A 27,375-nucleotide genomic window follows, 5' to 3' on the forward strand; every position below is an offset into this window, starting at 1 on the left:
CCTTTATTATTATTATTATTATTATTATTATTATAAATGCAACTGTAAATTGCTTTTTTGTACAGTCATATTACTTTCCATGGACATACACAGTGGCGTAAATACGGGGGGCTTGGTGGCACTTGCCCCCCCCCCCTCCCCCCCCCCCCCTTATCGGCTGGCAAAACAAAAGAGAGAAAGGAAGAAGGGAAAAGAAGAAACTGGGAAAGAAGAAATTATTGTTCATTATAATGTTATATTATAATTATGTTATGTTACTGTATGTTACATAAGAACCTTTTTTTTCATAACTTTATGAAACATAATTTGCTGAGGACCTATGTCTTCATTGTTCCTGGTGCTCGCATTTTCTGTTTAACTAGATATAATAGATCAAATATTTTTTCGGGACACTATAGTTTTCAAGTATATTTGAGAGACCTGACGTTGTCAAATCAAGTCAATATACACCAAATATATTTCTTCGCACTTCGAGTTATCATTGTTTGATGTAGTGACATATACTTCTTTTTCATGACTACTTAAAGTGATTGCCCTATTCTAAGGTCTTAATATAAAATATTTCCTGTCCATGCTTACGTTCGCATTAGTGGATTGGTGAGATATGTCTGCTCTTCATGAATTCCTAAAATCAGTCCTTAAAATGTCCCTTTTTTTATCTGAATATAAATATTTTTCAGCATGCGCTTCGCGCTCGCATAATTTGATTAGTGAAATACGTATCGTCTTCGTGAATTCCTACAAACAAGCCTTAAAATGCACCTCTTCAGGTCTGAATTTCCTAAATTTTCAGCTCGCGCTTCGTGCTCGCAATATTTGATTAGTGAGATGCATATGTTAATCATGATTACAATGACTACAAGTGCTTCCTGTATTTAAATGTAATTCTAACAAAATCAGAAAGCGCTTGGCACTCGCATTAGATGACTATGGTGAGATATGTATACTCTTAATTGATTCCAAAATATAGTCCTTAAAAATGTCCCTGTTTGGGGTCAATATATACAAAAATTTCAGCTCGCGCTTCGCGCTCGTATTGTTTGTTTAGCGAGACAGGTACGTATCATTATAACAAAATTTTGCTTATTATGTCCCCTTTTAGGTCTGAAAAAAGATCAAAAAATTTCAGCTCGCGCTTCGCGCTCGCATTATTTGATCAGTGACATTCATATCCGTTTAAATGGCACTGTCCTTGAAATGTCTCTATTTGGTCAGTATACCTGGCAACTGAGCACGCTTCGCGTTAGTGACTCTAATTTTTTGCTGGTGCCCCCCCCCCCCCCCCCATGGCGTGACCCACGGTACGCCACTGGCCATACAGCAGCCCGAGGCTAAGCCGAGCTTGGCAGAAGAATTTCTCGCTGGTACATCGACTTTGTTTTCCCCAAACAAGGCATTATCAATGCTTTTAACAAAGTCCTGTGTCATCAATTAATAATCCACCTTCCATGATAACTGCATGATGCACATGTAATAACCTCCATCGTTTGTTTTGTTAAAAACTGATAAGTCCTCGGAATTGGATTTGTTTTTTTATTGATACCTAGTAATTCCCAAAATGGATCCAATCAATTTAGAACACCTAGGAACATGTTTTCAAATCAATTGAGAGTCGGTGCAGAGTAATTAACGATTATACCGTGTGAGTAAAAAAAAAAAGACACCTCACAAACCTTTAATCTAAGGAAAAAATATTCATAAACACGTAATTATTATATTATGGCCTGAAAGAATATCTTCTCCCGAATAGTTTGATAACTTATTTATGTGGTATGCCTTCGCGCTTGGATTGGATAATCAGTAGGTATTCTTTACAGGGATATACATTTTGATTTGCGCCAAAGTAAGGCATGACTGCAATGAATGAATCCAGATATCAAAGATGTCATATTCCTACATGAGAGAGTAAACATATTTGCAAATTCCTTTGCAATGAAATTAGCTTGAGAATTGATACTGCAAAGTGTTTATTAACCAATTATAATGTAGTTATAGAAAGGTGTTTTGGAATGGATTTTAATGCAACCCTTTTAGGGGGTATGCCATTGTGAGTGTCACTATAAATTTCACGCTCTGGTATTTTTTTTAATAGTTTTCCCTTCGTAATTTAATTGTAATCTGCATTTTCCTCTGTTATTATCACTGCATTGTTTATATAGATTTTTGTATTCTATTCTACTGTATCATACTGTGTTTGTCTATTCTTATTGAATTTTACTTTGTCTATTTTTTGTGTCTGTGTGTGAGCTTTGATACAAACAAAACTGAAACTGAAATTTTCTTTTAAAAAAGAATGCAAAAATACTTTGTAAGCATGATCAGCAGTAAGGCCAAATGGCATTTGGCATGTTCCGGACTCGAAGTGCTTTTAAAAGCGTAGCGTAGCAGAATAAAAAAATAAAGTAGAGTAGGGGTAGTTGAAAACGCTATATAATTATGTACCATGTGAGTCAAACAAAAACCTTGAAACCTCACAAATCCCCAATTTTAAGAAAGAAATATGTCATGAACACATAATTATTTTATATGACCTGAAAGAGTATTTTCTCCCAAATACTTTGATACCACATATATGTGGTTAATGAGGAGTTATTTTTTACTGTGATGTAAATTTCGATTTGCGCCAAAGTAAGGCATAGCTGCAATGAATGAATCCAGATGCCAATAATGTCATAATTCCACAAGAGTTAGTAAACCCATTTGCAAATTCCTTTTCAAGGAAAATAACTTGAGAAATGGTACTAAAAAAGTGTGTGTTAACCATGTGTTTAATGTTAATTATTGAAAAGGTGTTTTGCAATGGATTTTAATGTAACCCTTGTAGGATTAGGACATCCTTGACATCTGGAGTTAATAATTGCAGTCATGTCTTACTTTGGCGCAAAGCAACATTTACATCACTGCAAAGAATACCTACTGATTATCCAAGCTTGATGATATACCACATCAATTCGGTATCAAAATATTTGGGAGAAGATAATTATGAGATGTGTTCATATTTTTCCCCCTTGAATTGAGGATTTGTGATATGTCAATTTTTTTTTCTTCTACTCAGTGACACATGGTAGGCCCTATATATATATGTATATGGGGGTGTGGGTGGGAGTATGTGTGAGTGTGTGTGTGTATTGTATTGCAAATTTGTTTCTCCTGTTTATTGTAATGCTATTTCCATGGTGGATATGAGAAAAATGAGAATAAATTGAACTGAATATATATTATACCTTTATTTATATGCTTATGTTTCTAAAGAAATGCATACAATAAACTCTGTCTTTGTATTGAGCCAAATGATATTCAAATATCCACAAGTAAAAATTAACATACACAATTAATAAATGAACTCAAACAATAACAATACTTTAAATTTATCTAAGGTTAATAGAGAATGAAGTGGCATCCATTCAGTATTGATTTGTTAAACAAACCCGATATAGGACTAATTTATCTCTCATCTTCATAACACCTCGAATACTGAGTCTCAAGAATTGATTGCCTTATCAATATTTCGCTTTCCTTTTCTCAAATGCGACTTTATTCTACCAATGAAGAGTTAAGTAGCAAAAGTGGTTAGGTCCACTTTTTACCATTCCAAGAAAAACCATGTTTTTTATTCTCACTTACTGCAATATTCTCATGAGAAACTAAATTGTCATGATGTACTACCCTATTATGTGAACATAAAATTGGGTATAAAGGAAATCTACCTGTCTTCAATTTTGTTTCTATATATTCTTTTAAAAATATAATTGTGGACCTATCCCCTATTGCAAGTAAACTGAAATGAATCCAATCTAATTTGATTAAAAAAGTTAATTTTCTTTACCACTTTTATTCACGTTTTCATGTGAATTTCAAATTTTCTTTGTTTTCATCAGAACAACTAAAAATTTAGAGGTTTTGAGACTGAAAACAATAAAATCTATGAACAGTGGACCTAACCCCTTTTGACAAATGAGTTCTTCAGAATAGTTTGTTTCCGAAAGGGCTTAGGTCCACTCCAAGAAAATCATTTGTTTGTTCTCCCATATTGCAATATTCTTCTGCGAAACTAAATTTTCATGATATCCTACCATGAGAACATAAAATAGGGTATAAAAGAAATCTACCTGTCTTCATATTTTTTAAAACATTCTTTTCTTTAAAAATTATGTGTGGACCTAACCCCTTTTGCAACCAAATTGAAATGGACCTAACCTCTTTTGAAAAAAGTGATTTTTCTTTGCCATTTTAGATCACTTTTTAATGAGATTTCAACTTTTATTTGGTATCATCTTATAGAGCCACTAAAAATCTATACATTGAGACAAAAAGAAAATCGAATTTGATGAAAAATTGACCTAACTCCTTTTGCAAGAGAGCTCTTAAAATTAAAAATCCGTTAACACTATACCATGTTATGTCTCAAGTACAGGTGTGCAATCCAAGCCCATGAATTTGGTCCATTAGAGCAATAAATAATGTCAAAACGTTCAAGGGCATAATGGCATGTTGTAATTTTTTATGTTGAAATTTCATTTTTCAATCTTATCAAAGCAATAAAAAATTGAACTGTTGTCTACCTGATGCATTGCCTATTTGTGATTATTATTCCACTGAAGAAAAACATGCTGATCAATTAAGCGTCTGATCTATGCTGATAATGATAACGAAGATTATATTCATGAGCATGATTATCATAAAGGCAATGATATATATCCTATTTACCATGATAGACCTTGACGTCATAATCTCATTGCGCTTTCCCTCAATCACGCTAGCTGCATGGCAATAGTTTCAACATCTATAGATGGTGGCGTGATGACGTCACTACATAAGATCTGCTGATATCATTTTCATTAGCAGCAGGCACATTAGTTTTTCTGCTGCATTTTATAAATATTATTATTATACGTTTTCATGGAAATAGTAAATAAAATGATAAATCATTATCAACAAAACTACAATTTAATTTCTATAAAGGTCAATTTAGCAATTAGGGTTGCCTTACCTCCAAGCTTATTTTCATTATTGCCCACGAGCATGGGCGGAAATCCCGGGGGGGACAGGGGAGACGTGTCCCCCCTACCAAAAATAGTAGGGGGGACACAATATCAAATGTCCCCCCTACTATTTTTGGTCTTTTATGATGGAGAAAAATGCATCATTCACATTCGAAATAATAAATGTATTTTGGACTAAATGACCTTACATTTTGGGTGAAAACCTTCTTTTTTTTTATTGGGGGGGGGGCTTGTCAAATTTTCCAGAGTGACCAAAATAAGATGAGGGAAAGACTTGGAAAATAAAAAGAATCTTTCATGTCACAATATGAAATTTTCGCTCGCGCTTCGCGCTCGCATTGCCTGTCAGGTGATTTTTCAATATGGAGCTTAAATATCAAGTTTGGAAGTCAATATACATTACACATTTCACCTCGGAAATCGAACTTTCATTATTTTCTGTGATTTACAAACTGATTTTTTAAAAGTGCTCTGTAAAAGTGACAGCTTCATGGTCTGTATATTGACATTTTCTGCTCGCACTGAGCGCTCGCAAATTTCGATTTATTAAGTACCTATTATTTTTGTGTATTCTATTTAGTTTGAAAAAATCAAGTCTGATTGTCAAAACGTATCAGATAGCGCTGGCTACTCGCTCAAATTTTAATTGGCGATTTATTTATGTCTCAATATTGATTTTCATGACAGTTTATCAAAGATTTTGGCTCGCGATTTGCGCTCGCATTAATGGTTAAAAAATATTTTGACTAATGCATTCTATTCATAATTACAAAATTGCTTGAAATGTCCAGTTTTCAGGCCATAATATCATCAGATTTCTCGCCCTAATTAGGAATTAATAAATAAGATATTAATAATCTAACGATTAAATTGTCCCTTTTGTTTCATCTCGCGCTTCGCAAGAGGAATAGGAAGATAGTCATCATTTTCGTAATTATGACATGTCCCAAGGATGTCCCGGTCCTATGTCAAAACTCAAATAACAATGAAAAATATCAGCTCTTATCCACCTCACAATTGTCCTACAAAGTGCTTGAAATATATAGCTGAAATGGACTCTTTTTCAGATTTTTCATGATAAAAGAGGTGTAGAATGCCTAGATTCTAGGTCTAAATCTGAAACACGCGCATGTTTATTCAGATATTCAACTTGTTCTCTATTTAAATCATTATCCAGTTTCAGATCACAAGATCAAAAATTTTCTGCTCGCGCTTTGTGCTCGCATTATTAATGTAGAAAGATCCCCTATTACTCATCCTTTTCATGATTTACAAAACATGAATAGAGTGTCCCGTTTTTAGGTCTAAATCTCGAATTTTTCTGCTCGCGCTTAGCTTGCATCAATTGGTTAGTTATATAGCTACTATATGTTTCAGTTACAAAAAGTGCTCAGAATTTCTATTCTTTAGGCAAAAATTTCAAAAAAATTTAAGCTCACACTTCGCGCTCGCCTGATTTGATTGTTGAAATATGTAATGTATTCATGGCTAACCTTTTCCATCAGTTATCATCTGCTCGCACTTCGCGTTCGAGGTAATTATTCAGTTGCATATACATCTTTTCCAGGATAACAAACATTGCCCAGAATGTTCAAATTTTAGGAAAAAATACATAAAATTTCCCCTTTGCGCTCGCATTATATAGATAAGGATTATGATATAATATATTTATGTTGAATTATAAGAATAAAGCTAAAAAGTGGCCATGAGGACTACTCCTTCAATGAAACAAACAAAAATCATCTTCGAGCGGCCGATCGGGGATTAACATATGGCTGGAAAAAAATTCGCCCCCCCCCCCCATAGGCGAAGGCTGGATCCGCCCCTGTTGTCCCCCCTACCTTTCGGGACAGATTTCCGCCCATGCCCACGAGTGCTATTTACGTACTAGAAAACCCTTCCTAGACCCCACATTTTATAAAAGAAAAGTGTTATTGTGAGGTTGAATCATTTTATTCGTCAACATTCTAATCTTTTTTTAGTATCGACCTTTGATGCCCGAATCATGAATGAAGGAATTTGTTCAAGGAATATTTAAAAAATGCACCATAGCAAAACTCAGCCCATCTTACACTGTCTAACGCATTGCGCCTTTATAAAACTATTTACTTTTCTAGTTCAGAAGAAAAAAAAATCTTGCTCGAAAGTTTCATCAAGATAATTCTTCACTGCATGTACTTTAATTTAACTTTATTATCAGGACTTATATAAAAGGTAAGCCTAACCACTTGCACTTTAACAAAACGACACGCGTGAAGAATGTGGTGACCGTCACAACCACGTCGTGGTTTCATAATCCTGGTGCGAATTTTCAGTCGGTTCTTCTCGGATATCTGACTGTAATTCGGATGCCTCATGATCCAATGTCTCCTTGTCGTTCTCGTTGGGTTTTTCATCGATCTACGAAGAAGGGTTTTAAAAGATGGAAGAAATTAAATAGACGGATCGAGCCCTGATCAAAGTAAGTGTATATATATATATCTTCATATATCTTCTTCACGTTCTTCTCGTTTACAGGCAGGTAACCTATGGTGTCAATATTTTTGCTTGAATAATCAACACTTTTTTTCGACTTGGTAGTACTTTTACAGACAATCTAAACCTTGTACAGGTTGAAAAAGTATATCATGCAAAGCAAGCGTTATAGATCTATACTGATGAGCCTTATCAGTTAATTTTCCACCAAGATATGTGGCTTGTAGATGGTTAAGAATATTCTTTTTGTGGTTTGATATTGAAAATACAACGAGCTTTAACCCAACCGCTGATCGAACGGTTACGATATTAATATATAGATCTATTCCTTATATTATTGTTATCACAAATGAAATTTTTCTTACGCTTTGTGGATATGTATATTCCTTATGCTGACCATCTCTTCGTACTAGATCCTTCAAACATACGGGTAAACAGCACAGCAATGAGTCTACAACATACAGCTTAAGCCCAGGATCCACAGAAGCCGGATCTCCGAATCCTAGAAAACAGACGAGACATATAGACCAGTTTTGATTTGGATGTTTTGTAATAATAGTCTCTAATTTAGGGCTTCAAGTATGCCTAGCAAAATATGACTCGTGTACCGACATAGCAACACACCTGGTTAATTGCATAATCCATTGAAAGATCATTTGCTCTTCTTTGGAACTGGAAGCGCCCAAGTTATGGCCGCCAGAAGTTGCAGTGCTCTGAAGGCGAATTACTCAAGATTAGTCGAAACAACGCGGGGTTTTTTTTTTACCTACAAGGATCGCAACTCATTTCGGATTATCATCGTGATGTCAGTGGAACTGTGTTTAGTCCGGTATCATCTTGATCACCGAATATTACGTTGTATCCGGGAAAACCGCGGATTAGGATATTGGACAGGATTATCTGTGTTGCTCTTCGTAAGAAAGCGAATTGCGCCTTCAACCTGAAACCGAGTGCACCTGACATGTGACTGAAAATTTTTATGTTACTCCGTTCTCACAACTTAGACAGACAACAATTTATTCAGATCTGATGGAAATAATGACAATTAACGAATCGTATCCCACGAGCCTCAAGTCTTCATAAGCATAGACATATGCCTGTAATTGCCAAATTGATTGATTTCTATTACAAGTGATTGTAAAATATTTTATCTGATACATGAAGAAAAAAGCTGACAAAAGCTAACACTTGAACTAAAGTATAGGTACACTTTTTTTTTACTTGTTCTCTATAATGATATAAGATATCATTTAAAATGCAGAGTTGAACAGGCGACCCTGACGTCTTTGTAAGACAATGTTTCACGGACAAGTTGTAACAAAGTCATTTATGGAGGAGTATTTGGGCCTAATAGTTTGAGCCCTTTGTGTGAAATAACTCGAGATTTGGGACTGCTGAAACTGTCAACGATACTGAAATTAATTCCCCCCCCCCATAATTTATAATGAAAAAAGCACTTGAGTGATCTGATTCAAAAGAAATGTTATTTACCAGAAACGGCACTTGCAATCATGCCCAGGGCTACTGTGACGACCAGTCCTAATGGTGCATAATATTGGTAGGATAAACGATACAAGCCTGCCAGAAACCTCCTGGTTTTCAAGAGAAAGTGGGAAAGTATAAATCTTTACCAGAAGAACGCAAAAATGAAATAAAATAGTGATATTCAATTCACGAAAGAATAACATGTGTGTCACAAACATATAGTAGAAGTCATGATTTAGACTCCGCCGCGTCTTGTTTAAAGGATACATTGCAACAGCCATAGGCCTATTCTAGAATTCCATTATTCAATGTGTATATGGAGGATTGTAAACCCTGCCGAGACACTCTGCTCTGATTTTTTTTATCTGCCTTATATGACAACTCTGCTCACCAGGTTAAGGCCATTTTTTTTTCACTAGGGGCCCAACAGAACCCCCCCCCCCTCCGGGAAAATGTAATAAACAAAGAATAAAAATAAGAACTGAAAATTAAACAATGGAATAGAATCAATCAGATTAATAGATCGAATAAATTAAGAAAAATAAAACATACAAAATGAAAATATAAGTATCATTTAAAAATAATGAAAAGAATCACTTCATTGCCGAGAACAACTAGGTCTACTCGTTTTTACGCACACCGTTCATCAGTCAAATTGACAAGTAGTCAGCTGGGTGAAACATATTCTAGTCACATTTCTGACATACATTCTACTTAGAAATAGCTCTGTTATAGTAAAATTCGGCTAGAAAATAGTCAAATAGGACTAAAATAACAGTTGCACCCAGCTGATCCTATTAACTAGTCATTTTGTACTGATTTGATTTTAGAGTGTATTATTACCGTCTTTGCGGGGCAACAGTTGTGAGCAATACAGTGGTTGCGGTCGTCGCCGCGACGTCGTCCGCTATAGTCGTTGTATTGATGTACTTGCACCCGCCAACGACCAGGTTGTTGAATTCCCCAAGCGATCCCGACGATGAGACTGTGGATCCGAGCTTCAACCACACGACGACAATTAGGCCTAGCACAGCTCCGACCATGGTTCCCTGAAGAAAAAGATTGACGAATTACAGTAGAAAAATCACTGCCATATCGACCCTACCGAATCACACTTCACAATCACCATAATCACCACATATCAATATTGTAAGATCTTTAACTGCAATAAAAACCGACTACTTTTTTTCTAAATTGAATTACATTGGTAATATAGGGTAACACATAATACTTCTCTTTCTGTGCTCTTATGTCTTCTCGTTTCCCTTTTCATCCTTCTTCCTCTTCTTTCTTCCCCCACTACTTCATAGAGGGTGGCCCCTGCCCCCCCCCCCCCCCCCCGTGTGATGTCGTGGTCGGAAACAAGTTAGGCAATTTAAAAAGGGAGAAAACAAACCTGAGACGAACTCCGATGAAAGAATACTCCTAGCGTGAATATCCCTAATACAATTCCACCTACAACTCCAAACAGAGAAATAGTAAGCTGCAAAGAAAAAGAATAGTTTATCAAATCACAGAATGACTATTTCGAGATTGTTATCCATTGCCATAATTCATTACAATTCATCAAAATGTGTAACAATGTAAGCATTATAAAAATATATGCATTATTCGAATTGAATTATCCTGTTTGGCCGTATAAGGCACTTCATGTTACGTTGATTTTTTTTTCTCGGTAACTTATATATATATATTTATTTGATTTATATCGAACTCACAAGATCACCCTTTTATATTCAAGTGTTCAAAATTGATGTCCCGTCCTTCTTGGAGGGTTAATACGTTGACTGAAAAATATAAGCCCACCTTACCTTTATTCAATAAGAGCCCGTTGTTATCAAATAGTTCAGTGAGTCAAACTGCGATTGATATCATTACCATTACCCGATTACACGGAATCCAAAATAGAGATTAATGTCACTTGAGTTTATTTGATAAATCGCAAATATTTTAAGACAGGCATCTGAAAAATCCTTTCAATTGAACTATCTTCGACTTTTACTCTATGCTGAATATTTCACCTGCTGTGTGTAGAAAATATTAGCTTATATTAGAGGACTCACGGGTAAAATACTCTCTTGTAAGCTACTCGCAAGTGCAGCAAATCCAAGTGATACAATCCCATAAAGCAATGCTGTAAACATGAGCAAAAAAGAGAGACGATGTTTCAGTTAATCATCTTAAACATACACGGTACCCCCTTCTGATAGCTATTAGAAAAGGACTATTAACGGATCCAAATACTCTTTCAAATTAATTGAAATCAGGAGAACATTTACCCAATAAGGGGTCGTTCCCAGACTTTGGGTTTAATATTTTACAGTGTTGAACAATCGTGATGAACAAATTTATGACGCTTTTATTAAAATAATACAATTTAAGAATTAAGTCGTCTCTCGTGCAAATCAAAATAGCCTTAGGAAATATCACTAAGTAAAATATGCGTCATAATGTGCATAACATTATTTAATTTACTCTTTTCTCTGGAATTTTTTTAGAATCACATTTGAGGAAATACGAAGAAAATACGAAGTAGTAGTGGTGGTGGTAGTAGTAGAAGATGTAGACCTTTTAAAGAGAGAAGGGGAAGAAGCATTTTAAAAAAGAACAAGAAGAAGCATAGGAAATGAAACAAAGCATAGGAAAAAGCACTGTTGATACCATTATGTTAATTATCAGAACTATCGTTATCATGTTTCCAATATTTTTAACTTACTTAGAATGCGTAGAATCCAGCTGTATTTATTGAGACTAATATTTGGCCAGAATGCTTTAAGAACGTCTTCACCTGTTACCGCCGACAAAGAGGTTAGACCTGAAGATAGTGAGCTGACATTTTGAAGTAAGGAAAAATCAGACTCGGCATTGACCGAATAAATATGATGCCACGTTACTCAAAAGATGATGTAATTAAGTTTTGTCTAAGCAAACATTTGAGGGTCTCTTACTGAACTGGAATTGGCCAGTTCAATGTGGTCTCTGTTATAGGGATTCTAGCAGAGTTGTCCAAATTTCAGCACATTTCCTTTTAAAATCAACAATGATATATAAAGATTTGCAAAAATTTAGTTTCATAATATTTAAAAGCAAAATTAGAAAACATATTTCCTTAATCTCATGGCCAACGATACACTTTTTAATGGGGAATGTATGAAGGTTGACGTTAATTCTACTATTTTCGCAACCTTGTCCCTTCTTTTTTACTCTCATACACACCCAAACACATCCAAACGCACACACTCCAGCATTTCTCAAATATCATTGCAATGTTTCCATACTCCTAGACATCTGCACCCCCTTTCCCATTCCCGCCTTCTCTCCCCCTCTTTATGTCTGTTTTTTTTTTTCTCTCTCCCCCTCGCACACACGCAAAGAGAACTCGCTGAAAGATCCACACACCCACTTTACAATTTCTCCATCCCTTCAATGTCTTGGGATCTGCCTGTCTCTCCCCCTCCCTGACCCCCTCCCCCATTCCCTTTCTCTCTTTTCTCAGACTTTATTCCTAGCTCGTCGTTGCTTCTAACCTGATGGATGCAGCCAGTATTGTTGAAACGAATAAACCAGGAAGTCCAGGTTTAGATGAAAACAGATCCATCACAAAGAAGGGCGTCAGCTGGAAAAAAAAAAGCATCTTTCGAAATTGCATATTTATCGAACTAACATTGCAAGTTGATCTATTTTCATTTATTTCATTTCTTTTACCACTGACATAGCTTGCCCCTGTATAAATGTGCTTTATTTTATATACCATTTGTGATCAATCATTTAATTCATTTGTGTCTATAACTAAGACATATTAATACTTTTATATGTTGCAAATGAGTCATAACTGCTTCCATAAACAATCTATAGAAAAATATTATCAAAATAGAAAAAACACTAACAAACAATAAATAACAAACTCAAGCACACCCACACATACCTGTTCAGCTAAAGATAAGTCAGATGTTCAATTTCTCACCTGGTCAATTTGCGAGATCTGTCCAACAGTGTAAGGATCGCAAAGGCTGTAAGCAGCATAGACTACTAGGCCTAGTAATACACAGAGTGACACTACCACCACCTTTAAAAGTGATGATAACATGACGGCCCTGGTAAAATATAAAGCGTAACGTTCAGTTCAAACTCATCTCAGTTTAAACATAAACGAATTCAATTAGACATATGCGATGTAGGGGTAAATTTCCGATTCGACTACTGCCAACTCGTCCACTCACCACATGGTATACTTTCATTTAGTCTAATACCATTCCGTCCATCCACATTTCGTCTAACAACAATTTGGTCCAATAACCGTTTGGTCCAATCATTACTTAGCCTAATCACCATTTAATCTATGACCATTTTCCATCATAACTAGTTGGTCTAATCTAATATCCATTTTGTTTTCATCCATTTTTCACAATTAAAACTTATTCCAATAAAACTAAATGGCTATTGGACCAACCGGTTATTCGACGAAATGGTGAGTGGACGAATTGACAATTAGACCATATGGATAGTGGACGAACTGACGGTAGACCAAATGATAGTAAACAAGTTGGCAATTGGACGAACTGGCATTAGACGAATCGGAAATGATTTAGGTATGTAAGAGGAGGAAATATGGTATATACCCTGTCGAAATGGAGCGACCTGGGAGGGGAAAATGTCCCTGGCACATATTTCGTCAGGATTTGTGGCAAACAATTAGTTGGCGTATATTTGTTAACCTCATAAGTCAAGGAATCACAAAATGTATATAGATTGTTTGATTTTATTCTCCTTCCTCAGCAAACATTGACATTTACAATTTGTGAGTCGAAACAATTTAACAAATTTACTAATGGCTAGATCATAAATGCATATACAATCTCAAAGCGCAAAGAGCGGAAAAGTTGGAAAAAAGGGTGGAGGGTGGTAGCGTTTTCTTCTGCGAAAACGCAGTCCCAATGTTCGACGGTTTTCGGGGTAGATATACCACGTGTCATCCTATTCAGGGAATAGGTTTTTCATATAACAAATTATGTAACAAATTATGACACCTGAAACTCACATTTTTGCCTGTGTTTGTGACTGTAGACTTATGTACTTCTGCACGATGACTTGATTGGTTCCCATTGTACCTACTACAATGACAGTCATACCGACTACTACTGACCATACGGTATGACGGACAGTAGGATCAAAACTCACCCTACAAGTCAGAAAAGAAAAAAAATGTTTTAAATGACAAATATACCCCCACCTTCCATCTTCATTGAATCCAAATTAATTATGGTCTATTAGGCAGCATTTGCTAGAGTATATTGCACATGTTCTACATTGTATATACAAAATTTGCAACTAGTAATCACATTAAAACTAAAAAATACACAGACTGCAATTAGATGAAACATTAAAATTTAAACAAAGACAGATAAATTCATCTTTACTCAAATATGTAAACGTTCTTGTAAAAACAGGTTGCGTGAATTGCTGATCGACTTAAATCAGGGAAATCAAAGGCCACGCGAGGTAGTATTTAACAAAATGAACAGTTATAAATAAATAAAATATGTTGAATCGAGGTACCCGGAAATGGACTACTGGAGAGACTTTAGAAAAAAGAATTTAGGGGATGGGACATTGGGCATGGGGTAAAAATCCTCATGACGATAATAATCAAAGGCGGTGCCCGAATATCTCCTATTTTGCGTTTTCTCTTTCTTATTATTTTCCATATTTTTTCTTATCTTTATCAACCATTTGAAAAAATCATAGGGGTCTGCCGACCCCTGCCCTCCGTCAAAGTCCATGGAGCTTTCCCTGCTAATAATACTCTAAGGAACAAAGTGCGTTTTAAGGTGCAACCTTACTCATTTGTATGTGCAGGTAATTTGTTTGTGTCAATGTTCACGGTGTTACATATAAGAAGAATTGTAAGAGCAATTAGTCTGGTAGGGAGGTAGGGTTCCCATGCACCCGAATGATATATTTTTTTAACCTACATTTTTGTAATCTGTAAGATGTGTAGTGAATGAATTTTGATGTTCCCAAAACGAAATATTGTCCCATGGGGTTCAAATTCAAGATGGCGTCCAAAATGGCCGCCATATTCATGGGATTTGGTTTTTCGTACATAGATTCCGACACAAACATTCATTTGCCACAAAATTAGTGTCATATGAAAGATAAATAAATTTTCTACAAGTTGATACTATTCACGGGTGATGAAAAGCTAATTCGGCTGAGATTTTAATAGGAAAAGTGCAATTTTTAGAATTTTTTCCAAAAAATTGAAAATTTGCGAAATTCATAATTTACCATAAATCTAAAGAAAATAAAGGAATCGCCTCAAAAAATTCTAGAAAACTTTCTTAATATACAATTATTAAGTGGACGAAATTCCAAATCGATATCGTTTTTAGTCACAAACTTATAATGTCTCAAACTTGAAAATTAAATTTTCAGAAATTTAGCTTTTTTACTGCATATCGGAGACTTGGATACACTAATGTATATTGTCACATTTTCAACCCAGAAAATGGAGAAAGGCCTTAATAAAATGCAAAATTATGTATTATTTTGTTGGTAGATTTTACTACAATCCCTTTATTCTTCGATTTAAAGTTGGTTGATATAGTTTTTGAAAGAGTTAAGACTTTTGGCCAAAATTTGTATGTTTTTGGTAAAAAAAAAATGCATATGCACTGTTATTGATCAGATTTATCATGAATGTTAGTAATAAATGCACAATCTCAACATTCGATATGAAAGAGGATGTATCAACGAGAATATTGGCAGCCTTCATGCCACCATAAGTATCTTCATTTGCTTCAGATAAAAGGAAAATATGCTGAATGTATTAAGCGATTTTGCGCTAAAGTGATGCCGAAAAGCAACCTCAGTGTGGCAGTCACACCCATGAAAACGATTGCAAAGTGATGAATGGTATGTCATTCAAATAATACAATAGCTTGGATCAGCCTCTCGCATCGATTGTGTTGGTATGACTAACACACCGTAATGTACAGTATGTAATGTGCATGGTAATAAAAATGTGAATCAGAAGGATGTAAAGGCAAAAAAGGTGTTTCTGTTACATTATAAAGAAATTTATTAAATGAAGTATCTTAGAAACAGTTATAAGATACACTTGCACTGCAGGTAATTGAGATGAAGTTCTTACACATCAATACACAACTCAAAGGAATATGTCGAAAGCTACCCCCACTTTATCTGTATTTTGAATCTATGGCCTGTATTCCTAAATCAGGTTTATCTTCGAACACGAAATTAGTGTCATATGAAAGATGAATAAATTTTCTACAAGTTGATATTATTCATAGGTGATGAAAAGGTAATTCGGCAGAGATCTTAATAAGAAAAGTGCATTTTGAAATTGTTTCCCCCAAAACGAAAATTTGCAAAATACTTGATTTACCATATACATGTATCTAAGGAAAATAAAGGAGTTGTCTTGAAACTTTCTAGAAAACTGTCCTATATAATAATATACAGTTATTAAGAAATTGAGTTGTTTTTTACTGCATTTTACAGACTTAAATGTACTATATTGTCATTATCTTTACCACCCTTTTCAACATATTGATAAGTTTTTCTAACCTACACCTTTTCAATCTTGGAGTCGTATACTGAATGAATTTATTTTGATCTTCTGAAAACTTGAATATTGTCCCTTGGCCGCCACCTTGACCTTGGATTATGACAAAAAACTCTTAACAGAACTTTTCAATTCGACGTCATAGGAAAACAAATTACAAATGTTTTGAGGGTATTCTGATTATGAGAAATTAATTGAGTGGGTTATCTTTATTCTTTACGATTTGAATAAACAATTCTGGTACATTAAAGTGGCAAAAAATGACAAAAACCTCTGTTGACCAATGTAAAGAAGGGGAAGGTCTTTTTGGAACATTGAGATGTGTATGGTTGTGTTATTAATCTATTTAATATTTTCAAGAGTAGAAAATGTGGTGACGAGTCAGTACCAGGGAAAAGGCCTCCTGTAAATTGCATTTTACAACTTGCAACAATTATATCATGTCAAAATGTAAGCTTTATGGTTCTTAGGGAGGACTTTGCCGGACAGGCAGTCAATTTTAGAAGTCATTGGCAGGCTCATGTGCTAGATTTGGGCGATCTTTTTGAGCTAAAACTTTGTGCCAATGTGATCTTGAAAGCTATATTCCTGATCCAGAAGTTGTAAACTTTGGACTGGAAAAGCAATTTTGCTTGCTGCAAAATTCAAGAGATTTTTTATTCTCTTTGAGAAAAAACCACGGAATTTTCTTGGTTGCCATCCAGGCAACCATGATGGCAGTTTTGGTTGCCAATGTCACCCGGGCACCGCTAATTTCGAGCCCTGCTTTGGAGTGGGGATGGTGGATGGAAATTCCCTCACGTGTGATCTGTTCCTTCTCAAGATTCCTCCGCTCGGCTTTGATACTTCGTAAGACCTGGGTTCCTCACAGACTTTGGATGCTTTAGCTGGTATCCAAGTGTGTTATATTGGATGTATAACTCTCACTGGCTGTCCTACATGCAGAGGTGGTAGATTAGAACTTGCATGTCGATAATGCACTTCCTTCACCTTGTCTTGCCATTCAAGAGAAAATCAGTGGTAGTAGAATCTCTCGAGAAATAGTGACTTGATAATGTGGTTCTGATGGGTCTACCAAATAACATTTCTGCTGGTGATCTCAAGTTACTTTCGACTGGTGTTGCTCTCAGGTTCATCATTGCTAGTTGACTGTCTTGGCCAGTCTGAGAACATTTTGTCAAATGATTCTTGACTGTACGAACCATCCTCTGAGCTAATCCGTTTGATCCTGGATAGTGTGGAGAAGAAGTAATGTGCTTGATATTCCACTTCTTTCTTCTGCTGCCTTGCTTGATGTTTCTGGCAAGTTTCACTCTGCTTTATCAACTGGTCGATGTCCTTGTTGATGTTTGACAAGAACTCTGTCTCACGAGCAAGTCGTCTGGTACTTTCGATTCCCATGTGTCCTAGGTGAAGCTGTCCAATGATATCATTCCTCAGTGACTTCGGTACGATGACTTGACTTCCCGTGAAGAGTACTCCATGTGATAATCCTATGTTATCTCTATATGACCAATACTGCCTAAGGGATTTCAATAACTCTTGGATTGTTTCAGGCCAACTCAGGCCAAATCTGCCATAATGATCTGGGAATTGGATCACTAGCCGTTTCTCTCTGAAGTTTTGTCCTCTTGTGTCTTCCGAAGAGTAATAGGTCGATCGCATATGCGAATATTTTTCCTCAGAGCAGATGGATTTAACTCTGACACCTAACGGTACATCGCATGCTTCCTAGGATTAGGAAGTCGACTCAACGGATCGGAAAGAATCATGTCGTAAGATTTCCCTCTATGTTTGAGTAGTCGGAATGTGCAGTGGAAAGACTTTGGATGCAAACGCAACAGGTTACCTTCATGAAGCAGGCATGCTCCTAGATCTTTCATTGATGTATCTATCTTGACAGTTCTCTCTCTCTCTCTGGGTCATAGAACTGTAGACATGCACCTGATGATACTGCACATTTCAGGCTGTTCAAGGAATGTTCATGATCATCGTCCCAGATAAACGGTAATTCCTTGTGGAGAAGTTATCGAAGTGGTGCTGACTTTTCCCACAAATTAGGAACATATGTTGCTAGGTATTTGAACAATACTAGGCATTTCTGAACATCCTCTTTGTCCTTGGGTAATAGTACTGTGGTAATGTGTTTGGCTTCTACCTTGCTAGGATCTGGGTAGATATCTGATCTAGTGCACTTGGAGCCAAAGAAGTTGATAGCTTCTTTCTTGATTGTGCACTTGGAGCTGTTGAACACTGAGTCTTCTTGCTTTGCCGTCTCCATGGACAAATACATATTATTGTTGTGTTCCTCCACGTTGATCTCGATCTTGTCCTTCAATTAGTGTGCTAGACTTGCGTGGTGCGTCTATGGTAGGTTTAGCGATGTCCTTGACATGAAGCATCGCTTTTCTTTTGAAACTACCAATAGCATCGAAGTGCTCTGGAAATGCTTGTTCGAGATCCTTATCACTTGTGATAGGTGTTTGTTTAGGTTTAGGGTTAGGTGTAGGTGTGTCATAATTGTACATTGAGTGAATTGTGATAATTCCAAGGTCAGTGCAACCTAACAACCCAAGGATAGCTGAAACCTTGACATCTGGTACATAGAATGTCTGTGTTAACCATTTCGGACTGTAACATTTTATGTCAAGTGTACCTTTACATTTCATTGGAATCTCACCATAAGCTTCAAGTTTTACTGGTGTTTGTTTCACTAATGATTCCGACTTTGAACTTTATATTTCCTTGGCGTACGTACTATGATAGTGTTAGTACTTGCACGTGAGTCAACTCTTAGGTAGAGCTTATGTTTACCGACTCTGTAGGCATATGCAAATGTTAGCAAATGCTACTGTACCTTCTGAATTTACAACTGTGTGTGGCCCATTGGTGTGTATTGTGTCAAATTATGCAAAGTTGGATAGACTGCCTTTAGACTGATAATGATCTTGATCTGTGATAGTATCGTGTGCTGTGTCCATTTCGCTGATTGGATATTTTTTTTAAAACAAGTTCACACCTAGTTACCAATAATACATATAGCATTTCCATTTATTTCAAAGCAGGATAAAAGAGCATTGTAGATTAAATGCCTTGCTCACGGGCATAGCTGCCGCGGCCGGAAATCGAACCCCGGACTTTTTCATGTATGGCCAGGCACCTTAGACCACTCGGCCACGGCACCTCCACTTTGTTTTGGTAAACGATCATCAGATATCATGTCAGATCTTCGGTCATCTGAACTACGTTATGGTTTTCAACTATGATCACTTTTTGACTGGCGACAGAATTACCCCCAATGACTTTTACTGTGGAGAGCCAATTACATTAATATGGACCCCCAAACGGTTCATAGTTGTCTGAGAATGATAATTTAGGTTTTTTCCTTCATTATGAAAGCAAACGGAACAGAGTTGTAAACATAAGAGATATACAATCAACATAATTTTTGCTCTTCATAAATTTAGAAAAGAGTTAGAACGTGTTGGATAATAAACCTGATTTTTGAATACAGGCCATAAATTCAAAATACAGATAAGGTGGAGGTAACACAGTTGTGTATTGATGTGTCAGAACTTCATCTTTGTTACCTGCAGTGCTAGTGTATCTTATAACTGTTTCCAAAAGACTTAATTAAATAAATTCTTTATGATGTAACAGAAACACTTTTTTGGCTTTACATCCTTCTGAATCAGATACATTTCTATTACGATGCACATTACATACTGTATATTAAGGTGTGTTAGTCATACCAACACAATCGATGCGAGAGGCTGATCCAAGCTATTGTATTTTTTGAATGACATACCATTCATCACTTTGCAATCGTTTTCATGGGTGTGACTGCCACACCGAGGTTGCTTTTTGGCCTCACTTAAGCGCAAAATCGCTTAATACATTCAGCATATTTTCCTTCTTCCTAAAGCAAATGAAGATACTCATGGTGGCATGAAGCCTGCCAATATTCTCGTTGATACATCCTCTTTCATATCGAATGTTGAGATTGTGCATTAATTACTGATATTCATAATAAATCTGATCAATAACAGTGCATGTGCATTTTTTTAAACCAAAAACATACAAATTTTGGCCAAAAGTCTTAATTCTTTCAAAAACTATATAAACCGACTTTTAATCGAAGAATAAAGGGATTGTAGTAAATTCTACCAACAAAATGACATATAATTTTGCATTTTATTAAGGCCTATCTCCATTTTCTGGGTTGAAAATGTGACAATAAACATTAGTGTATCCAAGTCTCCGATATGCAGTAAAAAAGCTAAATTTCTGAAAATTTAATTTTCAAGTTTGAGACATTATAAGTTTGTGACTAAAAACGATATCGATTTGGAATTTCGTCCACTTAATAATTGTATATTAAAAAAGTTTTCTAGAAATTTTTGAGGCGATTCCTTTATTTTCTTTAGATTTATGGTAAATTATGTATTTCGCAAATTTTCAATTTTTTGCAAAAAATTCTGAAAATTGCATTTTTCCTATTAAAATCTCAGCCGAATTAGCTTTTCATCACCCGTGAATAGTATCAACTTGTAGAAAATTTATTTATCTTTCATATGACACTAATTTTGTGGCAAATGAATGTTTGTGTCGGAATCTATGTACGAAAAACCAAATCCCATGAATATGGCGGCCATTTTGGACGCCATCTTGAATTTGAACCCCATGGGACAATATTTCGTTTTGGGAACATCAAAATTCATTCACTACACATCTTACGGATTACAAAAATGTAGGTTAAAAAAATATATCATTCGGGTGCATGGGAACCCTATCTCTCTCCCCTACTAATTACATTCATTTATTTAGTTATTTCCCCTTTAAGGATAGCCAAGAATGATAAAGAACATTCAAGAACGTGTTTGTAAAAGCTTTTGTCCTGCAGGCCTCTTGCCTATTTAAAGGCCAAGGAGTTTTATTTTTGAATAGGGAAAAGCAAACAATAGATTCCTCAGGCAGTGGAAGAGAACAATAGGATTCCAGTGGTAGTGGAAATAAACAATAGAATTAGCTATGTTGTTGATTTCACTGAGGTCATTCAAGAATGTTTTAGAAATGTGGACTGCTCCTGAAAGGAGAATGTTTTTTAAAGACAATACTAGAACCTTCCATGATAGTGTATACTAGAATGTTCTAGAATAGTTGAAATGTGCATATATAAGCTGCAGTTTCTACAAGGACTTCATCACATCATATTAGATCACTTGATCATATCAGATCACTTCATCATATCAGATCAGAACTCAGAGTTTCACGCCAGACTTTATGTCAGAGCAGAGTTTATTTCCACCTGGAATATTTATCTTCTGTGGAATTATTTGCCCGCCATCAATGAACTGTTTGCAGTTATTTTGAGAGAGGAATTTTCAGTTCTCATCGAGATCATCAACATCATCAACATGTTCAATGAACGCTTTTCAACCCATGGATTGCTGAAATTGACTGTTAATCATCATCAACATCGTCTTCACGGACATTTCAACTCGTTACAGTGACTCTTGTTATTAATCGTGCTTCAACATCAGTTTCATCATCGCCATCATTGTGGACTTTTATCTGGATACTATCATTTGGATCATAAAGTTTGAATAACACCAGAACTGATTTCAAGAGACGTAAGACCATTATCATTTTATGATTTGTTTGTGTATACTTAATTATTTCCTGTAATAAAAAGAAGGAAATTCAAACTAAATTTTACTTGTTATTTGTTGCAGTATCGTAACAACGGTTGGTGTCAGGGTAACTCGATAAGGGCAAGACGACATGTTATGATTTAACGACCCATTCCTTTATTTGTGATAGAGTCTCTTTCTTTTTATCCTTTGTAACTGATTAAACACACCAAAGGGGCGATCGCCCCCAGTAAGCACTGTCCCTGCTAAATGCGTTTGTGAGCGTGAATGTGAGTGTGTGCGTGGGTGTTTAGCCGTATATGCATGTGGACTCCCTGAAGGTTATAGGCTGCATGTAGGCCTACGTGTGCATGATGCATGCAATCTAAAGAAGATGTAGAGTACTTGGGGAAGGGAGCGTCTATTTCGAGGAGTAAATATTAGGAAAGCCATGCTTCATGTAAAGATATTCACAAAACATTGTTTTATTATGTTTTGACAAAAATTGATGGTGTGTTATTCAAAGAGCACATGGCTTCTCTCAACCTATTTCACTGAGACTGTACGAGCTCATAGTACTTGGAAGACTTAATGGCTATTTACATGTCCTTGCAAAGTGCTATCCCAAGATAGTACTTCAATTACGAACGGGAAACCATCAACGTCTTGCAGATTATGATTGTTTATGGAATTAAAAATGAAATAGAGTGCTAAAGGTTAAATTGAATCAAATAATTGATCGTAGTATGACGTACACCGCTAGTTTGAAACGGTCGCTCTCTCGTGCTATTCGCATCACCTCTCCCATTCCTCCAACCTGGTTCGTTCCCATGACAACGGCAGCAATGAGACCTAGGAGAATGATGATGGTCTGATGAACATCTGACCAAACGATTGCTCTCATTCCTCCCTGTGTGAAGAGGACAAGGAACATGAAACAACAACAAAAAGAGAATCAAAATCGAATGACTATAATCTCTCAAAATGATTCAACGATATCGTGCAAGCTGCACCGTGGTAAAACCGACAGTGGTTTATGAAAACCTTGCAGGAATTTACTTCTTCAGAATAATGTTTGTGCGTTGTAATAGTATCATAGTCCCTTAGGAAGGGCAGATATGTTAAAAGTTACATGGTATATGCGCTATAAAAGAACTGAATACATGAATAATACAATAATTTATTATTATAAAAACCCTATATTAGGTTACATAGCGCCAATTGAATCTTCCATACGCAATCGAGACAATGTTTTTTGTTATTCTTACAATAAATTCGACAAAAGAAGAATATCCATAAACGCTTTTAATGCTCAGTTTCATCGTATTTCTTTAATATCCATGATAACGTTCATTACCATACAATATTCATTAATTCTAATTGTAATCTTATGCATTCATTTCTCCTCCTTTCACAACAAAACTATTATCATTCTTTTTTTTATTGATGTCTTTCATGAATGGGTGGTAACCGCTAAGATCAAATTGAATTAATCATCTTAATGATGACTAATACTTTCAGAAAAAATGTCCATGGATGCACTTGATTTGATGATAGTAAATTCTATGCATTACTCTCGCTAACCAATTATTCGATTAAAAGATGAATCGAAAAAGTACAGAAAGAAAGATATTATTCAGTCTTACCACCGTTGTAAAACTAAGAGCAACGACCAGGATTATAGTGTGACTCGCCCATAAATTGAAGCCAGTCACTATAAAAAGAAAAAGCACGACACTTCAAGCAACCTAGGAGCGTACATGTGTGAGCTAATATGACAAAGATTTGATAAATATGCAAAACATCATTTCTATCACACAGCACTGATCCACAGTTGCATTCACAATAATCGTCACCCCTATCTTACCCACCCACACGCACACGCAGTAGCGTACCGTGAACCGGAGGAGACAAAGCATTGGGGGGGCACTGCATTGTCTGTGAACAATGCTGTGCCCCCCCCCCCCCAATGCTTTGTCTCCTCCGAGTCACGGTCCGCCACTGCGCACACGAAATAAACACAGCTTATGACGATCATTTTGAGCAGCTATTTCTTCCAAATTTTGACCGATTGATCTTGGCATGCACTGATAGCAAACTTTGTACATTTCTAGACCGATTCTAATCAACAGTGTGCTCCCAAACGAAATTTATCAATTTTTAAAAGTTTTTGACATGTAGATAAACAAAAAGAGGCCTACAGATGTATTCGTCACATCGAATGCTGTCATTTTATCGTAATAACTTAATAGGCCATTTTAATGAAATCAATTCTCCAAATTTCTAATTTAAGGTCAGTGTTCTTACCAGTTTGAATTACTAATGATGGCACATACAAAACAATGCCGAGATATACCATCTAAAAACGGAAAAAAGAAAAGAATCCATATTATCCTGCAAGGTTAGGGGCATCTCCTTATTCACTAACTTTAATATTATCTCAGATAAAGAGACAATGGCCTACAAGACAAGACAACAACATTTTCCTCATTCTGAAAAAAATAAAATCAATGCCCTTTTGTGGGTAAAGATGTAAAAACAATTTTCTGAGTGTAATTAATAATAATTAATACAATGCAATGCATGAAATTGATTTTGTGGGAACGTTAAACAAAATAATGTATAAGATTTATTGCTGTATATTTCTTCCACATAAGATTGCAAAGGGTATAGGAAATCATAACAGTACCTGTCTTGTTTTTTGATCAGCATATGAACAGTCGTTAATTTGTCTATGATTAATTTGTGACCCCTTGTTTGTTACGGCACATTTTTGTATATTCCACATTTTGGTTAGTTTTGCAAAATGTGCAATTTACCAAAATATGCCGTAACTATGTTACGACACATGTTGGTATTATGCCTCTTTAGTTAAATAACTACACAGGGACACTGATAATACCTGAAGTCCAGTGGATTAGATACTAGCTCGTCATCATCACGCCCATGTTCGTTGTGGAAATGGACGTGGTAATAAAACAACTTAGGCATGTTATAGGCGTGTCAATCATTATGAAAAGAAGGAGGGGTTTCGCCATTTTAGAAAACGAATGACCCCAGAATAGGGGTATTTTGTAAATACCGCTGAAATGGGTTATTCGCTATATTTGTATATGATTGGGTATATTTGATTATGTTTATTTTATTCGTTTTATATGAAAGTGCATGCAAATAATCATTCAATAACTCACCATCTGTACAATAAATAGTAGACTGCAGAATACTCTCACAGTCTTGTTGAATCGAAGCTCTAAATACTAAAGCAAGAAGAGATTATTTATTTATCATCATACATTTTCAGCGTCAAAATTTAGCAGTAAATATCAAACATTTTGCAGATGACAGCTTGCAATGAAATATAAAAATAGTAATCGAATCCATACAAAACAACATCATTCAAATCACAGAAACTGTATTTTTTGCTTTTCCTTCAAATTCTATTAGAGAAAGAAAAGCTGATTTCGCGTTTCTTACCCACACTTTTTTAGTGCAAATATGGGCGATGCCCTATAGAGTGACCCCCCTTGCGTTTGTTTTCAAGAAGAGAAGAAGAAAAAGAAGGCAAAGTAAAAAAAATTGGTCTGAGTCATACGTACTAATCTTCGTATTCGATTAAAATAAGATGATGATAATTAAAATGGCGTCACCTTTCAATCGGCTTGCCCCACTCCTTATCAAATGCCATGGCGCTGCCCCTGGTCCTGAATTTCAATATCAAAATATATATATATAATTTGTACAATCATTTTTATTAAATCATCATTCTTTACGTAGTTTCCTCACCTCAAAAGCGCTTACAACGCCAATGTTGAAATACAAAGGCACAAACATCCGACACACAATGGCACCACCGATGATGTAAGCCAAACATATCCACCAAAACATTGTATTATACATATACACATCAACCGGGGTGCCCAGGATATTAATAGCTGCTGCGAATGGGATCGTCATTGACATCGAAACGGGTATGACGTTTAGACGTCGACTGCCAAGAAGGAAGCGTTCGGAGGTAATCCGATGTCGGCCACGATGACGGCGTTCGACGTAGGCGGCAACGAGTCCGATGACGAGCGACAAGACAAGCATGGTGATACAGACCGCGTAGTCCCCGGGAGTGAAGAGTTTTGGTATTGTGTTGCTCTCCATATTTCTATTACTGAGTGTGAAACAAAACGTGGAACGTACAAATAAATGATATAAAAATACCATCCAACGTTCGATGAAACGTTTATAGGCCATGTAGGCATATTACAAATGAAATAATCAAAGCAATATCAGCAATGTTAATTTAGGAGTGACAATAAATGAATAATGCAATCTCAACTAGGATTATGCATTTTTTAACAGAAATTATTCATAACTTTTTCTAAATGATGATAAATTATGTTTCTATAGCCCTGTTTCATGCTTACCTGCTGTTCTGTGTACATGGAAGATTCAGCAACTGTTCCCCATTTTTCGCTCACAACATCCACAACATAAAAACTTTGATATATTTTCAGTTCGATTTTATCTACCTCCAAAGTCTAAGAATGTTCAGAAACACAAGACATGTAATGGAAATGCCAATAACATGACTTATTTTGTCGCCACATAGGGCAGCATAATATACTTATCATGCTTTGTTTGGACTTTGAACGATATTCTTTTAAGTAGGCCTACCAATGACTAATAGGGACAGTAATTAATAAATAATCATTCGAGGAACGAAGTCCTTTATTCTATACGAAATAAACGAGCAATTTGCAGATTTATCTCTAACATTCACATCCGCCAATTGGCATAGTTGTGTATATTGAATTATCCTAATATAATATACATGTATATCACTTTTTTCTGTCCGCTTAAACGGAGTCTTGAGTTTCACTAAGTCAAATTGGTTGGTCTGATTTATAGGCTTAGTAAGTGGACAAATAATAAATAGTAAGGACGGACATAAGGATGCTCAGACTCCATGCTTTGATCAACTGTTTGAATCAAATTTCATTCGACAAAGTACAAAATTAAAGGGTATGGGGTAGGCTAACTACGGGCTGAAAATAATTATATCTACATAATAGGAGTAAACTTCACCTAGCTAAACGGTGAAAATTTTATAAAAATCTCATAACGAAGTTATTGAATATTCAACTTTAACAATATTTTGTGAAGTACTTATAATCACGTCGTCATGAACATTAATTAGTGG

The 27,375-nt window shown here is 35.8% G+C and overlaps 1 protein-coding gene across 1 annotated transcript; it reads right to left on the minus strand.

Moving 5' to 3' along the window:
• Window positions 1-5,587: 5,587 nt before the first annotated feature.
• LOC129274057 (sodium-coupled monocarboxylate transporter 1-like) lies at window positions 5,588-26,815 on the minus strand. Its single transcript, XM_054910919.2, has 16 exons — window positions 26,600-26,815; window positions 25,968-26,343; window positions 25,376-25,441; window positions 24,492-24,543; window positions 23,831-23,898; window positions 22,940-23,094; window positions 14,002-14,142; window positions 12,928-13,057; window positions 12,491-12,579; window positions 11,680-11,792; window positions 11,027-11,097; window positions 10,360-10,446; window positions 9,807-10,012; window positions 8,970-9,070; window positions 7,844-7,980; window positions 5,588-7,403 (listed from the first exon to the last, which is right to left on the minus strand). Exons 2-16 carry the CDS (start codon window positions 26,331-26,333, stop codon window positions 7,275-7,277), a joined length of 1,911 nt encoding a protein of 636 aa, XP_054766894.2. The 5' UTR covers window positions 26,334-26,343; window positions 26,600-26,815; the 3' UTR covers window positions 5,588-7,274.
• Window positions 26,816-27,375: the final 560 nt, after the last annotated feature.

Source organism: Lytechinus pictus, chromosome 13 (genome assembly GCF_037042905.1).
Source record: "Lytechinus pictus isolate F3 Inbred chromosome 13, Lp3.0, whole genome shotgun sequence".
Taxonomy (NCBI): Eukaryota; Metazoa; Echinodermata; class Echinoidea; order Temnopleuroida; family Toxopneustidae; genus Lytechinus; species Lytechinus pictus.

Excerpts from the sequence above, each read along its gene's own strand:
- LOC129274057 (XM_054910919.2), bottom strand. The coding sequence starts at position 26,333 with ATGGAGAGCAACACAATACCAAAACTCTTCACTCCCGGGGACTACGCG. Across the intron at positions 11,793-12,490 it reads ATACTGGCTGCATCCATCAG|CTCACTATCTTCAGGTCTAA; the intron begins GTTAGAAGCAAC and ends TCAAAATGTCAG. Across the intron at positions 7,404-7,843 it reads AATATACATATCCACAAAGC|ATCGATGAAAAACCCAACGA; the intron begins GTAAGAAAAATT and ends CCTTCTTCGTAG.